The 15,908-nt window shown below is 55.2% G+C and overlaps 1 protein-coding gene across 3 annotated transcripts in view; it reads left to right on the top strand.

Moving 5' to 3' along the window:
* Positions 1-15,380, top strand: part of MGRN1 (mahogunin ring finger 1) — a 31,649-nt gene extending 16,269 nt beyond the window's left edge. Inside the window, exons 5-17 of one of the 3 annotated variants that reach the window (XM_030459489.1) lie at positions 1,414-1,531; positions 2,486-2,552; positions 4,740-4,792; positions 6,321-6,368; positions 7,396-7,464; positions 9,139-9,298; positions 9,578-9,687; positions 11,874-12,097; positions 12,784-12,907; positions 13,366-13,411; positions 13,981-14,088; positions 14,717-14,728; positions 15,136-15,380. In XM_030459489.1, coding sequence (XP_030315349.1) covers positions 1,414-1,531; positions 2,486-2,552; positions 4,740-4,792; positions 6,321-6,368; positions 7,396-7,464; positions 9,139-9,298; positions 9,578-9,687; positions 11,874-12,097; positions 12,784-12,907; positions 13,366-13,411; positions 13,981-14,088; positions 14,717-14,724 — 1,135 coding nt within the window. In that variant the 3' untranslated portion in view covers positions 14,725-14,728; positions 15,136-15,380. Of the gene's footprint in view, positions 1-1,413; positions 1,532-2,485; positions 2,553-4,739; positions 4,793-6,320; positions 6,369-7,395; positions 7,465-9,138; positions 9,299-9,577; positions 9,688-11,873; positions 12,098-12,783; positions 12,908-13,365; positions 13,412-13,980; positions 14,089-14,683; positions 14,729-15,135 lie in introns of all 3 variants that reach the window. The other 2 variants (XM_030459488.1, XM_030459487.1) reach the window with 2 other exon arrangements.
* Positions 15,381-15,908: the final 528 nt, after the last annotated feature.

The raw sequence follows: 15,908 nt of genomic DNA, 5'->3' as shown, positions 1-15,908 counted from the left end.
CTCTCTCCTCTGCACTTTATTCCTGGGAGGCTCCTGATTTGCTGTCACCATGGATAGGTCACTCCTCAGCCCTTGCTTTCCCAGCTGTAGAGGGAGATTTGTGCCTCTCTGCTGAGCTGGGAAGCTTGGAGAGCACCACAAAAGGAGCTGGATGCAGGCGTGCTCTATTCATTGTGCTTGACAACTCAGTAAATAAAACTTCACTCAATTGCTCTCTCTGTAATTCCCAGATAAAAGACCTGTCAGCCTGAGCTCTCCCACACTGTGCTTTAAAGCTGAAGGGTGGAGCAGCACAATCCCAGGGCAGTGCAGAGTGGCCTGGGGAGGGTGAGGTATTGTCACAAAGAACACAGTGCACCTGCCTTGACAGGAACAGCAGAGAGCATGTGGTGAACCAGGCTCTTGTCACAGCCTTCCAGAATCTCACGTGGATCCTGTGACACCTGATAAGTCCTCTGGATCCTCAGAGGGTGTTGGGTGGCCTGAGCCCTGCACTCCCTGGCACTGGGGACTCTTGAACCTCCAGCTGCCTGAGTGTGAACTTCCCCCAGCATCACTTCCAGGTTCAGGTTTGCCCTCTCTGGTCACCTCTGCCATCCTCCAGCCCCATCTTCACATCTCTGCTGTGCAGCTCTGCAGTTCTTGGTTGACTCTGGGGCTTTTCCCACAATTTTTGCTTCACCCCCTCTGGAAGTGAGCTGCCCAGCCCTCTTGCTCCTTGCTCACAGAAACCAGAAGGCATTACCTCAGCTCTAGAAAGCTTTGTAATTGCCATCCCTTCCTATTGTGCCCCACAAAGAGCTGTTAGGCTGAAGGAACTTGGAGCTTTCCAACCTCTGCATAGGTACGAGGTGATTTGCAGTTGTGTCTGTGCTCCAGAATTCCAGCTGAATGTCCTCACAAGGATCCTATTTTTTCAAGCAAGGATTCCCTGATCTGGAAGGGCTCTTGCTTACCAGGAAGCTGGTGAGCCAGCAGTTCCTGCCTGCAGAGCTGTCCTGCATGGGAGAACGTTCAGCACCTTGCTGGGCTGGGTGGTGCCACTGTAAGATCATCATTTGTTCTCCTGGGTTTCCTGCAGAAGATCAGTGTGTGCTGGGCTGGAATGCTGCATCCCTGGGTTTGGGGAGCTGGCCTTGGCCAGGCTGCCTCACCTCACTGCCACCCAGGCAGGTCAGGATGGATCCACTCAGCCCCTGCCCATCTGCACTGCTTTCCCTTCCCTCTGCTCACCTCCTGGCTTTGACCTTTCCTGTCCCTTTCTGTCTCCCCACTGAATGGCTGCCAGCCCCTGCCAGCTCTGAGAGCTGCCACTTGTGAGTCCTGAGAGGCAGAGAGGAGGGGATGGATGGGAGCCTGGCAGAGAGCACTTGTTTGTTACACCAAGTTCTTTTTTTTTCCCCATTTCTTCAGATACAGCACAAAGAATCCCTCCCTGCAGTCAGAGACAGTTCACTACAAGAGGGGGGTAAGCCAGCAGTTCTCCCTGCCTTCCTTCAAGATTGATTTCTCAGACTGGAAGGATGATGAGGTGAGGAGCTTCCCAGTGTCCCTTTCTTTCCCCACCCCTCCTGGCTCAGAAAGCCCTGGACTCCATTTAGTGCCTTGAAGTTATGGCTGGCAGACACCCTCTGCCAGCTGGCATGGCATGGTTTATGAGAGGAACTGGGGTGAGCAGGTATGAACACTCTGTGGGATCTGGGCTGGTAGATCAGGCAGAGAGGGAAGAAACCCAAAGAAGGGACTTTGGTATCAGTGGTCAGTTGGTATCCCAACATCTGGGAGGAGGGAAACTGCAGAGATGGCACTGGAACTGCTCCTCAGCCTTCCTCTCCCTGCCACCCACAGGGGGTGGCAGCAAATGTCTGTCTTGCTCTCTGTTTTCCTGGGCTTTTTGGGTTTGTTTTTTTGACTGGTTCTCTAGAACAGTGATCTCAAAGTGGGGTGCATGCAGGATGACTGACTGGAGTGCAGGAAGAGTGCAGCACATGTATGTGTCTTAGAAATAAAAATACCCAGACACTGGGAATACCTGCTCAGCATTTCTTACTGATCGGATGACCAGTCACAACAGTTTGGAGAGCACTGCTCTAGAGTCCTGTTGTGGTTCAGGGCCACATCCTGCAGCATTCACTGCAGCAGTTCAGGTCTGGGGCAGCTTCACACTGGTGAATACAGGAATGCCTCTCTCCTGTTAGTTGAAGCCATGACTGCAAACAGACAAGGGCCTGGTTTTAATTAAGCTCTGTGGCTTTTACTGCATAGCAATATTGTGGCTCTGTTTGCAAAATTCCAAACCAGGCAGTGAAATCTCTGCTCCTTGAGCCTCAGTGCCATATCAGTGCATGTGTGTTGTAGTTGTTCTGCCTTTGAAAGTTGGTGTCTGAATTTGCAGTCCTCCTCTCTGTTGTGTCCTTATGGGACATTCCCTGGTGTTAAACCCCCTGCTGTGGATCTCCTACCTCATCTCCTTTCTTTCCCTCAGCTGAACTTTGACTTGGATCGAGGTGTGTTCCCCGTGGTGATCCGAGCAGTGGTGGATGAAGGGGATGGTAAGCATGGGGTGCTGCTCCTTCCTCTGCTTCCCTTGGGGTTATGTCACTCCTTCAGGCAGCCTCTGCAAAGATGAAAACATCCTACTCTTAGCAGAGGCTTGGGGAGCCTTTCCAGAATAAAAAAAAAAATATTCAGGAGTTCACCTGAACCTCCTTGTGTTAAAAGTGCTCAGCTAGCCAAGGTTCTTACATCAAAGCAGACTTCTAAAAGTAGCCTCTACTTTTTATTTTAATTTTTTTTAATAACAGGAAAATTGTCCAGTTGGTGCTGGTATTATGTTAGGAGAGCTCCTGGCTCTGCCCCAAGCTGGAGCAAACAACTTCCCCTCTCTTCAGGTTTTGTATTTGCAGCTTGTTAGGCAAGCAGGGAGTTGGGCTTCTCCCCTCTTTGGGGGTGAGTTGTCTTCATAAACTCTCTAGCTAGTTGTAGGGTGGGTCTGCCCTAGGAACAGTCAGAGGAAAAGAAAAGGCTTTAAAAAGCTTTGGCCAGGTGCTCCATGCATCTTCATACAGCAGCTTAAAATTCTCCTGCTTTTTCTGAAGGGTACAGAGAGGTTACAATAAAACAGCACAACCTTGGGTGAGAAATCATATTCCTGGTTATTTAAAGCATGTTGTTATTTTGGAGAGGGAAGAACAGCAAGTGTGGGAGCTGTTGTGGCCAGCAGGACCTGCATTGCACTTCTGCATTTTGTCATGTTCTGTACAAAATTTAGGAGTAATTAGAAGGCAAAAAGATGCAGTGTTGATTGCATTGGTGCAGTCAGTGTGCTCAGTTTCTCACCTTGTAGATGTGAAAGTGGCAGAAATTCATGGGATTGTTTTAGAGTTCTCCAGGTAGAACTGGCTGAGCCAATGTGCAGTGTGACTAACAGAGCACAGTGCAACATAAAGGAAATTACTTCTAAAGTGCATCAATTTGTAGTGATTCCTAGCCACTGTTAGTAAAACTGACACATATGTCTATTTCTTGACCATAAATCTAAACCACCTTCCTCTGCTTATGGAGCTTTTGGCAAGGAATTTGTGCTTTCTAATGTTGGGCACACCTGGAAAGACCAAAAATAAAGCAGGAGGCAGCCTGGGAAGCATAAAGCATTTACATTTACATTTACATTTACATTTACATCCCCTGCCTTAGCCAGTGTGCACTTCATCTGTCTGAATAACCTGGAAGGACAATTGCTTTGAAATCCCCTCCTGGAACAAATACCAGCACAAAAATGCATCACACTTGAGTGAGATTTGAGGAAGTTGTTGTGTATTTGGGTTCTTTTTTTAACTGACAGGACTGGAATGAGCTGGATTTGTGTGTTTGGAGCACCTGGGAAATTACAGCTGGCCTGAAACTGGTTGTGTTAAATAAAACTGAATGTCAAATGAGAACAGCAGTCAGGGAGATGTTGTGTGGGAGTGTCTGCCAGCTCCTCTGCCCTTCCTCAGAGCCTCCTCCAGCTCCCTCTGCCATCTCAGGAGGCTGAGGAGAATTAAGCAGAAGGGTTCAGCCAGTTGGAGCTGAACAGAACCTTGGTGGTTGAGGCAGACAGGGACTGCAGATGGACTCTGTGGTTTTATCTGCTGAGGGAGCCATGAGTACAGTGCAGACACCTCTGACAGCCCCTGCCCAATTACATGGGGCTAAGAGGGATGCCTCAAAAAAACCCCAAAACCTGGAGAACTGCTCAGAGATGTTTCAGTGTCCAGAACTGGTATGAGAAATAAATGTTTTATAAGCACATCAGATTAGAGTGATGTAAAGTGATAAGTACCAGGGCTGGAAGTGCTGCCAAGTGCTGTTACACCAGATGGGTTTATTAATTTCTGTGATCAATTCAAGTGATTAAAACCTGAAATGTGAGAGGAGAGTAGAATTACACTGAGCTCTTTGTTTTACCTTCCCTTTCCAGCCTCTGGAAACAAAGTGGGATAGCTCAGAGCACCCAAGATAATGCAGGCAAGTCTGTGTAGGGCCCACCACAGAGCCCTTTGGGTTTTGTTCCTGCTCTGCAGGAGTGTGAGATGAACCAACCTTATGACAAGATAAGAAAAGTTTCAGATTGCAAGAGATTAAAAGGAACAGGTGGTGGTGTAGAAATTGTGCATGGAGTAAAACTCAGTTTGTGGTACTTTGATGTTTGTGCCATTCTCACGGCCTAACCAAGACTGCTCTTTCTCCTGCTGCAGTGGTGGTTGAGGTGACAGGTCATGCCCACGTCCTTCTGGCTGCGTTTGAAAAGGTAACTGAGTTCTTTTGTCCTCCCTTCTCTGTCCCTGCCCTGTGTATGTAAATGTTTCTGTGGGTTATTAGTTTGTATTTGTGGAACACTGAGCACAGTCAAGTCCTGGCCCCTGACTGGGGCTCCCAGTGCTATTGCAGTACCAATAATTGGTTGCAGCAGCTCCTCTGCATCCTGTAATTATCATTTGTACTGGAGCTGGTCACTCAGCTAATTGTAGCTGGGGTTTCCTGTGCATGAGGAGAGGGTGTGCCCGAGTGGCCCTGATGTTGTGCCCATGGCTGCTGCCCTGCAGTGTTCCAGGGCCTCTCTGCAGCACCAGATGTGCTGTGCCCAGGCCCTCCTGCACCATGGCTTGGCCTTAGCTTACAGTAAGCACCTGCAGAGCCAAGAAGTGGGATACACCCTGCATAAAGACTGTGAGCACCAGGCATGGTTGGTGTAGCTGACCTCTGCCTGCAGGGTCAGGCCAAGCCTTAACCACAAAATCTCTTCCCATGATAATTGGACCTTGGGAAGAGTTGCAAGATCCAGGTTGTTTCTGGTTGTGACAGTACTGCACACACACCCTGGGCTAAGAGATGCTGATAGTGACGTGCTGAGTGAGGCAAGAGCAGGGCTGGGAATGCAGAGGGCAGCAGCAGCAGGGCTGTGCTGCTAGAACTTACCAACACTTCAGCCTGGCATCTGCACTGCCTTCTGCTTCTTGATCTGCTTGCTTCCTGCTGGATCCCTGAGCCAGGTGACACAGCTTGCTCTGTCCCTCCTGGATGATGACAGACTGAGTCAGAGGGCACAGGAAGCAGTCAGTGCTAAGGAAGCCCCAGGGCTGGGAGAGACTCTAGGTTGCTTTTTCACTGGATTTAATATCTGAAGAAAATGAGTTTTCCTGTGTTAAAAAGGCTGCTTGAGCAGTGGCCCTGTAGGAAGTTCTGCTCTTGGCAGTTGGAGAGGTCTGAGCTCAAGGACTGAAAGTGCTTCCCTTCTTTTATGGTCTGTGCAGTGAGGAGGAGATGCTGGGTGGTGGGGCCAGCCCTTCTCATCTTCTACAGAATGCTTAAAACAAGATAAAAATCTTTATTAAAACGTCAGAGAGCTAAGTGCTTGTTGAGTTCCTTCTCTTCCCTGGTTGATTAAAATACCTTCCCCATCCTTAGAATAATTTCAGCTTTTGAAGTGTTGCTGTTTTGAAGTCCCTAAATCCAGCTGCTGCCCTCTGTACCTGGCTGGTATTTAGGGTGTTAACAAAGTCTGGCTGGCAAAGTGTTTGCAACCTGAAAGCATCAGATGGGTTTCTGTGTGTTCTGACCCACATCAGCAGCTTTAACTTAAGCCCAGTCCCTCTTGCTGAGCACTGGAGCAGATGAGGAGCACTCCCAGCCCCTGTCCCAGTGGCCCTGCTGGGAACCATGGCCCTCCAGCCTCTCCCCGTTGTGCTGTGCCCCCTTCCTCTCCCCAGCAGTGCTCAGGGGCTGTGGTTATTTGCACACCTGAGGTACTGAGGACATTTCCTGGTTTTCCTCACCAGCACGTTGATGGCAGCTTTTCCGTGAAGCCCTTGAAGCAGAAGCAGATTGTGAGTACCTGTTTCCTCTCTGCAGTCTGTCCCGTGCTGCATCCAGCACCCCTGGCTCCCCAGAGGGAGGGCTGTCTTCTTCTGAGTGCTCTCCAGGGAAGTTCCCACCCTTCCCCAGTGTGGTTGGCTGAGTCCTGCAGGGAAGCAGGATGTGCTGGTCTGTCTTCACGGGCAGAGCCTGGAACCTTCCCACTCACTCTTTGGGTGTGGGTACTTTTATTTTATTGGCAGTTTGTAAAAAGTAATGTGTTCTGTCTCGTGGCTTTTAAAATAGGAAGCTCTTGCTAGAGGAACACAGAGTGCCAAGGAAACTGAGGTAGCCTGGGTACCCCTGAGAGCACAGAGGTACAGAGTACACATCTGCAGTACAGCACTCTGCAATCTGGGGCAGTTTCTGCCACCATGCACCCCAATTTAGGGCCTGGAGGGAGGTGGTAATGAATGACCTTGCACTAATATTGTCCCTCGAGTGCTCCTCGTGCTGTGGGCTGGTTTGTCTGTCTCCAGCAGCTTGACTTCATGCTCCAGGTGATGAAGAGGAACGTGCTGTGCTGTGCAGCCAGGGATGTGCCAGTTACAAGCTGTTGGCACAGCACCTCTCCTGAGCTTCCAGAGATGAATGGGATTTCATCTGGGGGGAAGGAAGTCAAGAGGAAGGGCCTGGGGAAGGCTGATCACCTCTGCCTTGTTTGCCCTGGGGGTGCATGTTCCTTCTTGATCCCTGAGGCCAGCAGAGTGCTTGCAGCTTAGATGGTTTTTGACAGTGCCAGACAGGTCAGTTGGGCTCCCTGCTCAGGCCAGGGGGGTGAGCACCACTTTCTGAGCAGGCAGAGACTCATTCTCCCACAGCCCCTTTGCAGCATTTGTTGCTGTTAATGTTTTGGTGTGGCTCTGGGGGAGCCAGCTGCCAGGAGTGTGACATGGACATCTTGGCACAGGGAGGGAGGGAGGGAGGGAGGGGAGGTGTTCCCAAAGCAGCAGTGGCAGAGCAGCTGCCATTCCAGCTGGAGTCTTCTTCCTTCCCCAGGTGGACCGGGTGAGCTACCTGCTGCAGGAGATCTATGGCATTGAGAACAAGAACAACCAAGAGACCAAGGTAAAGGTGCTCAGGAGGCTCCTGCTGCTCCTCTGTTTCCAGCCTGCACCTTCTGCTCTTCAGCTCAGCTCTGGCACTTGGCAGTTCTTGGCAATGTGGAGTTCTTCCCAGCATGGCTGTGAAGTCTCTGTAGGCACTGGCAAAGCCCAGGACTGGCAGATTCTCACTGCTACGATCAGTGGAGTTGTGCTGAGGTCACTTTGGGTAGCATGAGGCTCCCAAGATGTTCTCTGGGACTGGAATTGCTGGGAGAGAAGGACATCAGTGTCCCCTGGGGCAGAGCACTGATCTTTAGGGCTCAGAGAGACAGTGGGGCTGTGTCAGCTGCTGCTCTGGGTGTCCTGGGGCTGTTGGCCACTCTGGCTGCTTCCCACTCTCTGCAGCCAAGAGTATTATTATTTTCCCCCTCGTTGACTGTAAATGAGGATTGCCTCCCAAGCTCCTCCAAAACCTTTCTTCTGGTGTCTCTGCCTCCATGCAGTCCAGGCAGTTGTGCCTGGTGTGTCTGTGCTTTATTCCTGGGGCTCCTTCATCCTCTCCTGTTTGTTGAGGGGGTTTTGGATTTGGTTGTTTTGTTTTCTAATTGAGGGACTGCACGTTCTGTGGCACTGCAGGAACTGAGGGCTTGGCAGGGGCCAGTGAGCAGCCTGCATGCCTCAGGAACAGGGGGCACAGCACCACTGAAGGGTGCAAATCTCACCAGAAACATTGCCCATCTTCTGCTGGAGCTTCTGCTGGACCCCAGCTTGCTGCATAGCCCTGTGCAGGTTTTATGCTGACTTGAGCCTTACCCAGAGCTGCCCTTTGCTGCCACCTGGGCTGTGGAGCAGAGTGTCTGGTGTGTGCAGTGCAGGGCTGGCAAGCAGAGGAGGAGGCAAAGAGCAAGACAAGCAGGATTTCCTCTCCGAGCACTGCAGTGTCCTGCCCAAAGCTGTGAGCTGTCTGTCCGTGCCAACAGGTACTGCCCAGAGAGGCAGGAGGGAGAAGTCATCCCAAAGATTTGTCCTCCACGGGGTGTTTTTTAAGAGGCTTCTGTTTGGGTCCTCTGTGGTCTTGTGATGGTTCTCTTGAGCAGCAGTCACGGATTTGTGGCCCATCAGACAAGTAGCCCAGGGCCATTTTTGTTCTTCCCAGTATACTCTGCAAACCAAATGAATGGGAAGGCAGAAATCCTGCCCTCCCTGCCTCCCAGAATAGATGGGGAGGGCATGTGATGGGGCAGGCTGGCTTGCAGACTTCTGCTGCCATAGTTGTCAGGCTGGGTGTGGATGTGGCAGCAGCTGCTGTGTGTCCTGTTTGCCCCAGGGTTGCCCGTGGTCTGCCCTCTGCTAGCCCTGGGCTGGCAGGCAGGACCCTGGGCATGATGCCCCTCAGCTGGGGGGATCACTGCCTCCAAGGTGCTCCCTCTGTGGGCAGCCTGGCTCTGGGGTGTGGGGACAGCTCTGCCATCCCTCAGGGGACAGTGTCCTCCCCTCTGCCTGCAGTCAGCTCAGAGCAGAGCCCCGGGGGAAGGGGTTTCTGTGGCAGGGCTGGAGCCTGCTCTGTGTCAGAAACCCCTCTGGGAGCTGCAGCAGCAGGACGCCAGCTCTCCCGGGGTCTTTTGGGTGGGAATTTTCCCCAGGCTCCAGAGTGCCTTGGCAGTTCGTCACAGCCCTTCCTTGCCTCTCCTTGCAGCCCTCGGATGACGAGAACAGCGACAACAGCAACGAGTGCGTGGTGTGCCTGTCAGACCTGCGGGACACCCTGATCCTGCCCTGCAGGCACCTCTGCCTCTGCAACTCCTGTGCCGACACCCTGCGCTACCAGGCCAACAACTGCCCCATCTGCAGGCTGCGTGAGTGTCTGCACAGCCCGGGACACCCGCTGCTTCCCGGGATTCCCCTCAGTCCCTGGATTCCCCTCAATCCCTGCACCCTGCAGGAGGGCTTTGCTCAGACCCCCTGTGCTCTTCCCCAGCACAGACTGATCCCCAGAAGCCAGCCCATGGTGCTTGGCTTTGTGTGCTGTACAGTCCTGCTCCCCAGCTGCCTGGGAGCTCTCCCATCCCCTGGTGATCCTGCAGGAGGCTGAGGAGCTGTGGCTCTGTGCTCACCTGCCTGCTGCTCTCTCCTAGCCTTCCGTGCCCTGCTGCAGATCCGGGCTGTGAGGAAGAAGCCAGGGGCTCTGTCACCAGTGTCCTTCAGCCCTGTCTTGGCACAGAGCGTTGACCACGATGAGCACTCTGTAAGTACCTCCCCAGCCCAGGGACACAGCCTGGGTGCTGCTCTCAGCCGGGGCTGGCAGGTTGTGCACACACGAGTTGCTCAGCCTGCAGGCTGATGTCCCCAGGACCTCAGGAGGGGCTCTCAGGCCCTGGTGCAAGGGTCTCCTGAGCAGTGCAGCCTCTCAGCCCTCCTGGGGTTTGGCAGTGTGACTGCTGTCAGCCTCCTGTCTTCTGGAGGAAACAAATCCACAGAAACCTCAGCCTGGGAAGTCTTCTCGGGGTCTGTCCCAGCAGAAAAGTGGCAGCCTCTGAGCATGGCAGAGTGGGAGCTGGGGAAAGGGGAGGGTTTAGAGCTGTGTGGCTCTTCCTGTCACTGACCTCAAGAAACACCTTCCTTACAACATGGTTTTCTCTTGGCAGTGTCCCTTTAAACCCCTCAAAGTGGGCACTGTCACCCTGCCCAGCAGGAAGCCTAGAAGGGGAACAGTAAGTGGCCTTGGTTTGCTCCTGCAACAATTCTTTGCCAGCAGTGTCACCAGCACGTGGACCTGTCACACACACACACCAGGGCTGTCTCACAGGCTGGGTTTGATCTGTGCCCCTGCACGAGCTGCAACACCCCAGGTGCTGTCCCCCTGGTTGGTGGCACACACACCCTGCACAGACCATCACTCACTCCCTTGTTATCTGCTGGGGAATCAGCAAGATGGAAGCAGCTTGTCCCAAGGCTCTGGTGCTGACTCTCAGGGGTTGTCCCCAGGTCCTGGGCCTGGCCAAGATGTTTCTGTAGGAGTGTGGGCAAGCTGCTGTCCCCTTGGCTCTCCCTGAAGCTTCCTCGCACTTGTCTCATCCCCGTGGCAGTCTGGCTTGGGCACATCTTGGTCATGGTTTCCAGCCCAGTGCTGGGACACAGAGGAGGGAGCAGGTCTGGCAGTCAGGAGCACTGCCTGCTGGGGCTGGAATGGTTTTACACAAGGATGGAGCTTCTCCTGTTGGGCACTCACTGAGCTGGAGTGAGCCTGTAGCTGGAATGCTGTGCTGGGAACAGCAGAAATGGCTCTGGAGGGCACCAGGAGCCAAGAACAGGAAAAGTGAGGGAGGGCCCCAGACCAGGAGGGGTCTTTTTGTACCCTCTGTCTGTCCTTGCTGGAGCAGGGGCCTCTAGGGGAGGTGTAGAGGTCGGGATCTGAGGAGAGAGCTGTGGCTTTCAGGGCTGTTGGGAACCTCAGTAACTTGTAGCCAGGCTGAGAAATCCTGAGCCCTCCAGGCTCTGAGCTGCCACCACAGCCTGTGAACCCTCAGGCCTTGGTCTTCACAGCCAGGAGGAAACATCCCAAACACGAGCCAGGGGGTTTTGCCTTCCTGACTTTCCTACCCACAAACCAGCACCTCGGAGCTGCTGTCTGCAGCTGGAATGTTTGTGGAGATGGCTTTTGGTCCCACCGCCTGCAGATGGCAGCAGCTGGGAGCCCTGGGGATCAGGAGGGCTTTTGGAGTTAAACCAGCGTTGGTTTCATGCCTTCAGAAGGATCCCTTTGCCAGCTTAGTGAGCTAAAGAGGGGATGGGAATTGGTGTTGCTTTTCCCTCCCCAGGAGGGTCAGTGGTTCTGTGGTCTGTCTCCTGCCTTTTAGCAGAGGTGCCTGTGCAGAGGGACAGCTTCAGGGGCAGCTTCAGGGACAGCTTCAGCAGCTGGCTCCACAGGAGAAGTGGGAGTGTGCAGGCTCTGAGGAGCAGCCCTCAGCTGGTGCACTTGTTCTGCCTTCCTGCAGCTCCCTCAGGGACTCTGTGCTGCTGTGAAATGCACCAGGGTGTGCAGCAGAAGGGGGATGTTTGTTGGGAAAGGTCTCTGAGCCATCGGAGGAACTTCTAAGGAGGAAGAAATCCAAGTGTATTTCCTAGCAGCTTTGTTAGGAGCCTGCTTTCTCACCCTCCTTGTCTGGCTCCTCACAGTAGGGCAGGTGGAGTACCCAGCTCGCTGAGGGCTCTCAAGCTTTGCTCTGGAATCTTGCCTGAAGCATCAGCAGATAGAGCCCAGGGGGAATGTGTGGCTGCTGCCAGGGCAGGAGGCTGAGGCTCTCTGGAGAGGTGGCTGTGGGGAGCACAGCGTGGGAGGTGCAGTTTGGGGTGCAGCAGAGCCTCTCCTTCCCAAGGGGGCTTCCAGCCTGGTGAGGGTGTCTTAACCCCCCCTGTGTGTCTCCCCCACAGAGCTCTGACAACATCCCCCCGGGCTATGAGCCCATCTCCCTGCTGGAAGCACTGAATGGCCTGCGCTCAGTTTCCCCCTCCATCCCATCAGCTCCTCTCTATGATGAAGTCACCTACTCTGGGGTGGTGGATGGGATGCCACCTGCAGCCCGGCCCCACGTCGGGATGGACAGAACTGTGGAGAGCAGCCACCAAAAGGGCAAGAGGAGCAAATCTCCAGACAGGTCAGCATGGGGATGGGCAGGTCCACTCCTCCTGCACACCCTGAGGGCTTGGCACCAAAAGAAAGAGGGTTTTTAATGAGGAGAAGTTAATCCAGACTCTGGATGGAAACGTTTCCTTTTGATGCAGTTAGTCCCTCAGTTTGTGTTTGGCATCCAGACCTTGTTGGATTCCACCTTTCCGTGAAGTTCCCCAGAAGTAAAACAGGGAGAGAAGTGACCTGAGTTGCAGAGCACAGGATGCTGAGTTGAGATCCTGGAGTTGTTGACTGAAGCCTCTTCTGTCAGCTCATGCTGGGGGGTGTAGGTGTGGGTGCCACAGAGCAGGCAGTGCCCTTTCCCTCTCCCTGTGGGGCTGTACATGGGCTCCCACTGGGCTTGTTCCTGGCATCCTCTGTGCTCCATTCCACATTTCCCCCTGGGAAGGAGCCTCTGAAGTGTGAGTGTGGGACCCAAGCCTCTTGCTTTCCACGTGGCTGGAGCCCTGCTTGCCTCTTGCCTCTGCTGCTGTTCTCTGTGTAGCTGATACTAGAGGGCCCTGGTGAAATTTAGCTCCAGAGTTTGAGCTCCTGCTTGTGCTGCTGGTGGAGGGACAGAGCAGAGGTGGTGACAGCTTGAGCTGCTGTCACCAAATCCATCAGGGCCTGCAGTGCTGCAGCTCCTTGCAAGCAGAGTTTCTCTTCCCACAGCACACTCCGCTCTCCCTCGTCCCCAATCCACGAGGAGGATGAAGAGAAGCTCTCCGAGGACTCGGACTCACAGCCAGCTCTGGGGGGGGGTGAGCTGGGCCTCAGGGAGACCAACCCTCCAGAAGTGAGTGTGCTCTGCTGGGGAGGCTGCTCTGAGCCAGGGCTCTAGGGGGGAGGGACAGGAGGTGCCGTGGCTTCCTCAGTGGCAGGGTGAAGCAGAGCTCGTTAGCATGAGCAGCCTCGTTAGCGTGGTCTCTGCTGCCTTCATTTACTTGTTGGGCTCCACGGGGAAGGCTGTGGCTGTGTCTCTGCTGTGTCTCTGGGGGCTGGGGGGTTTGAAAGCCACCTGGCTGCAGGCACAGCAGAGCTGACCCAAGTTTGGCCTTTGGCTTCCAGCACCCACCCCTGTTTCCTGCAGACCTCCTTTGCCCTGGGCTGTGATGCCACAGGACTGATGTGCAGCCCCTGCTCACTCAGGGACACAAGGCCCCAGCCCAGCTCACTGGAGAGAGCCAGAGGAGGGGACAAGGGCAGCAGGACCCCCAGCCTGCTGGGAATAACCTCTGGTGTTCCTTCTTACAGAGTGTGCCTGAGGAAGAGATAGAGGAGGCCTCGTCGTTGCAGCAGGGTGAGTGTGCACTTGGCCATGGGGACAGACTTTATCTTGGTGTCCAGCTCTGCTGGGGTGGTGTTCCCAGGGACAGCTGGGGAGGGAACACAGGAGTTCAGACACTGCCAGCCCCACAAACCCATCTCTTGAGCTGCTGTGCTTCACCAGCCCCTGGTATCCCCCCAGCTTCTCCTGGGAAGCAGAGGAACAGAATCAACAACCCCAGCAGGATGTGTCCCAGTGTCCTTGGGACGGGTCACTCCAGAGGGGATGGGAACAGGGTGGGAGGGGATGCTGGGTGCAGAGCTGACCCTTTGGCACCACCACCCAGCTCAGCCTGCCCGGCTCACCCGAAACCTCTGCGCGGGGCTGGGGGTGCCCGGCCCCCGGGGGAGCTTCCTGAGGAGGAAGATTTCAGCCCCTCCTGCAGAGCTGGGCGGGGGGCTGAGGGGCTGAGGGACTGAGGGGATGAAGGGCTGAAGGGCTGAGGGACTGAGGGGCTGAGGGACTGAGGGGCTGAAGGACTGAGGGACTGAGGGGCTGAAGGGCTGAGGGGCTGAAGGACTGAGGGACTGTGCTCTCTGCAGGTCACCGCCCACCCTCGGTGGAGGACGTGCTGCAGGACGGGGGCTGCGGGGAGCGGCGGGGGCTGACCCAGCCGGAGAGTGAGCCCGCGGTGGATGTCTGCCTGCCAGGTAGTGTGTGCCGCGGGGCTGAGGCACTCTGCTGACTCCTGCCCCGCCGGGTGATGGCCCAGGGGCCCAAGGCGTGCAGGGGGAGGCTGTGTTCCTGCCTGCAGGCAGCCTGTGCTGCCCGGGCTGCTTGTCCCTTGGGATGGGACAGGGACTGCCTGGAGCTGCTTCCTCCCTGAGAGGAGCTGTGGGTGAGGAGGGATAACAGAGGTAACCTGTGTCCCCTTCTCTTTTCTCCCCCCTCACCCTTTTTATCTCTGTCCTTCCCCTCCCTGCCTCTCTCTGGGCTACAGTGCCACTCGGTGGCACCCTTTATGTGACAGTGGCTTCCAGTGCCTGCCCCCAGCCCGTGCTCCTGGGGAACCATCAGAACCACCAGGGCCGGGCTCTGAGGCTGAGCTGTCAGGGGGCAGGGGACAGCTCTGTGCTGCTGTGGCACAGCAGGAAGGGCCATGGGGACCCTGGGACACCGTGCTGTCCTCCCCCTGACCACTGTTGTTGCAGCCTGTTTTCTTCTGTAGAGTCACAGCCTGCTCTGAGCACCTCTCTAATGTCTCCTTCCCTCTCTGTCTGCCTTCCTCCCTCCTGTCTTGGGCAGCACTGGGTCCCGATTCCTGCTCTATTGGTATAGAGGAGTAAGCTGGTATGTCTTCTCGTTCTTCCTCCCCGTGGCTGGCGTGTGGGGGCAGCAGGAGCCCTCTGGGGAGGGCTGGGAGAGAGCAAGGATGGGACTGATCCTGGCGATCAGGGAAGGAGGGGGCAGCAAACCACCTAACCTGCACTTTCTGGCTGTGTCCCAGCTCCGTTCCCATTCATCCTGCACCCACAGGGGGTCCCTGCTGTCCCCCCCAGTGCCAGGACCCCAGGCAGGGCAGCAGAAACCCCCACCTGAGCCAGGGCTCTGCTGCCTGCTGGGCACCAGTATCCCACATCCCATCTCTGGCAGAGGGATGCAGTTGGTGGGCTCCAGCCTTGTCTCAGGGGGTGGCAGGGGGGGTGTTGTTCTCTTTAGCTCTAAGGCTGAACCCAAATCCCTTTTTCCTCTTTCAGGCTCATCAGACTTCACCAAAACTCACCCTGGCCGAGGCACCAGCAGCCCCACGCAGCCCCTTCTCTTCGAGCAGACACGTCTTCACCTGGAGGACGAGCAAAGCCTCTCATGAGCGGGGCCGGACCCCCAGATTCCTTTTCCTCCCCCCCCTCTTTCCTCCCAGCACAAAACCTCCTCAAGATCCAGCAGCCCGGCCCTTTGGGGGTTTTCAGCTTTTTGGTTTCTTTTCTTTTTTAAAAAAAAACACAACAAAAAGACGTGCATGTCTCTTGGCGGTGTGGGCACAGAGAGAGAGAGCCGGCAGCCTCTTTTAACAAACGGGGGGGTTTGGGGTGGACATTACCGTTGTATATTTTGTACACACCAAGCGCAGCGCTTCGCTGTCGCAAAGGACCGGGGGGGGGGGCGGCTGGGGGTCAGCCCCGGCCCACCCCGTTCGGGTGGGCCGGGGCTGACCCCCAGCCGCCCCCCCCCCCTCAAAGTGCCCGGCGCTGCCCACGCCGTGTGCCTTGTTCTGCTTCTGCGGCGGGTCCCGGGGCTCGCCACCCCTTTTTCCCCTCGATGTTTGTAGTAATAAACCCGTGGAGCAGCCCCCGAGCCGTGTGTGTGCGGGGAGCAGGGGAGCGGGCGGGCACGGAGCGTCCTGAGGTAAACGAGAGACCAGGGCGTGTGGGCGGGGCGAGTGATGATGGACAGGGGTGTCAGCCAATAGGGTGAGGGGGTAGGCGGGGCTTCCCGCCGTGCTGTTCGGCACGGTGCCGCTCGGCTTTGA

The sequence above is a fragment of the Calypte anna genome, chromosome 14 (assembly GCF_003957555.1).
Source record: "Calypte anna isolate BGI_N300 chromosome 14, bCalAnn1_v1.p, whole genome shotgun sequence".
NCBI lineage: Eukaryota > Metazoa > Chordata > Aves > Apodiformes > Trochilidae > Calypte > Calypte anna.
The sequence above is the reverse complement of the archived record's forward strand: the minus strand, read 5'-3'. Positions and strand labels throughout refer to the sequence as shown.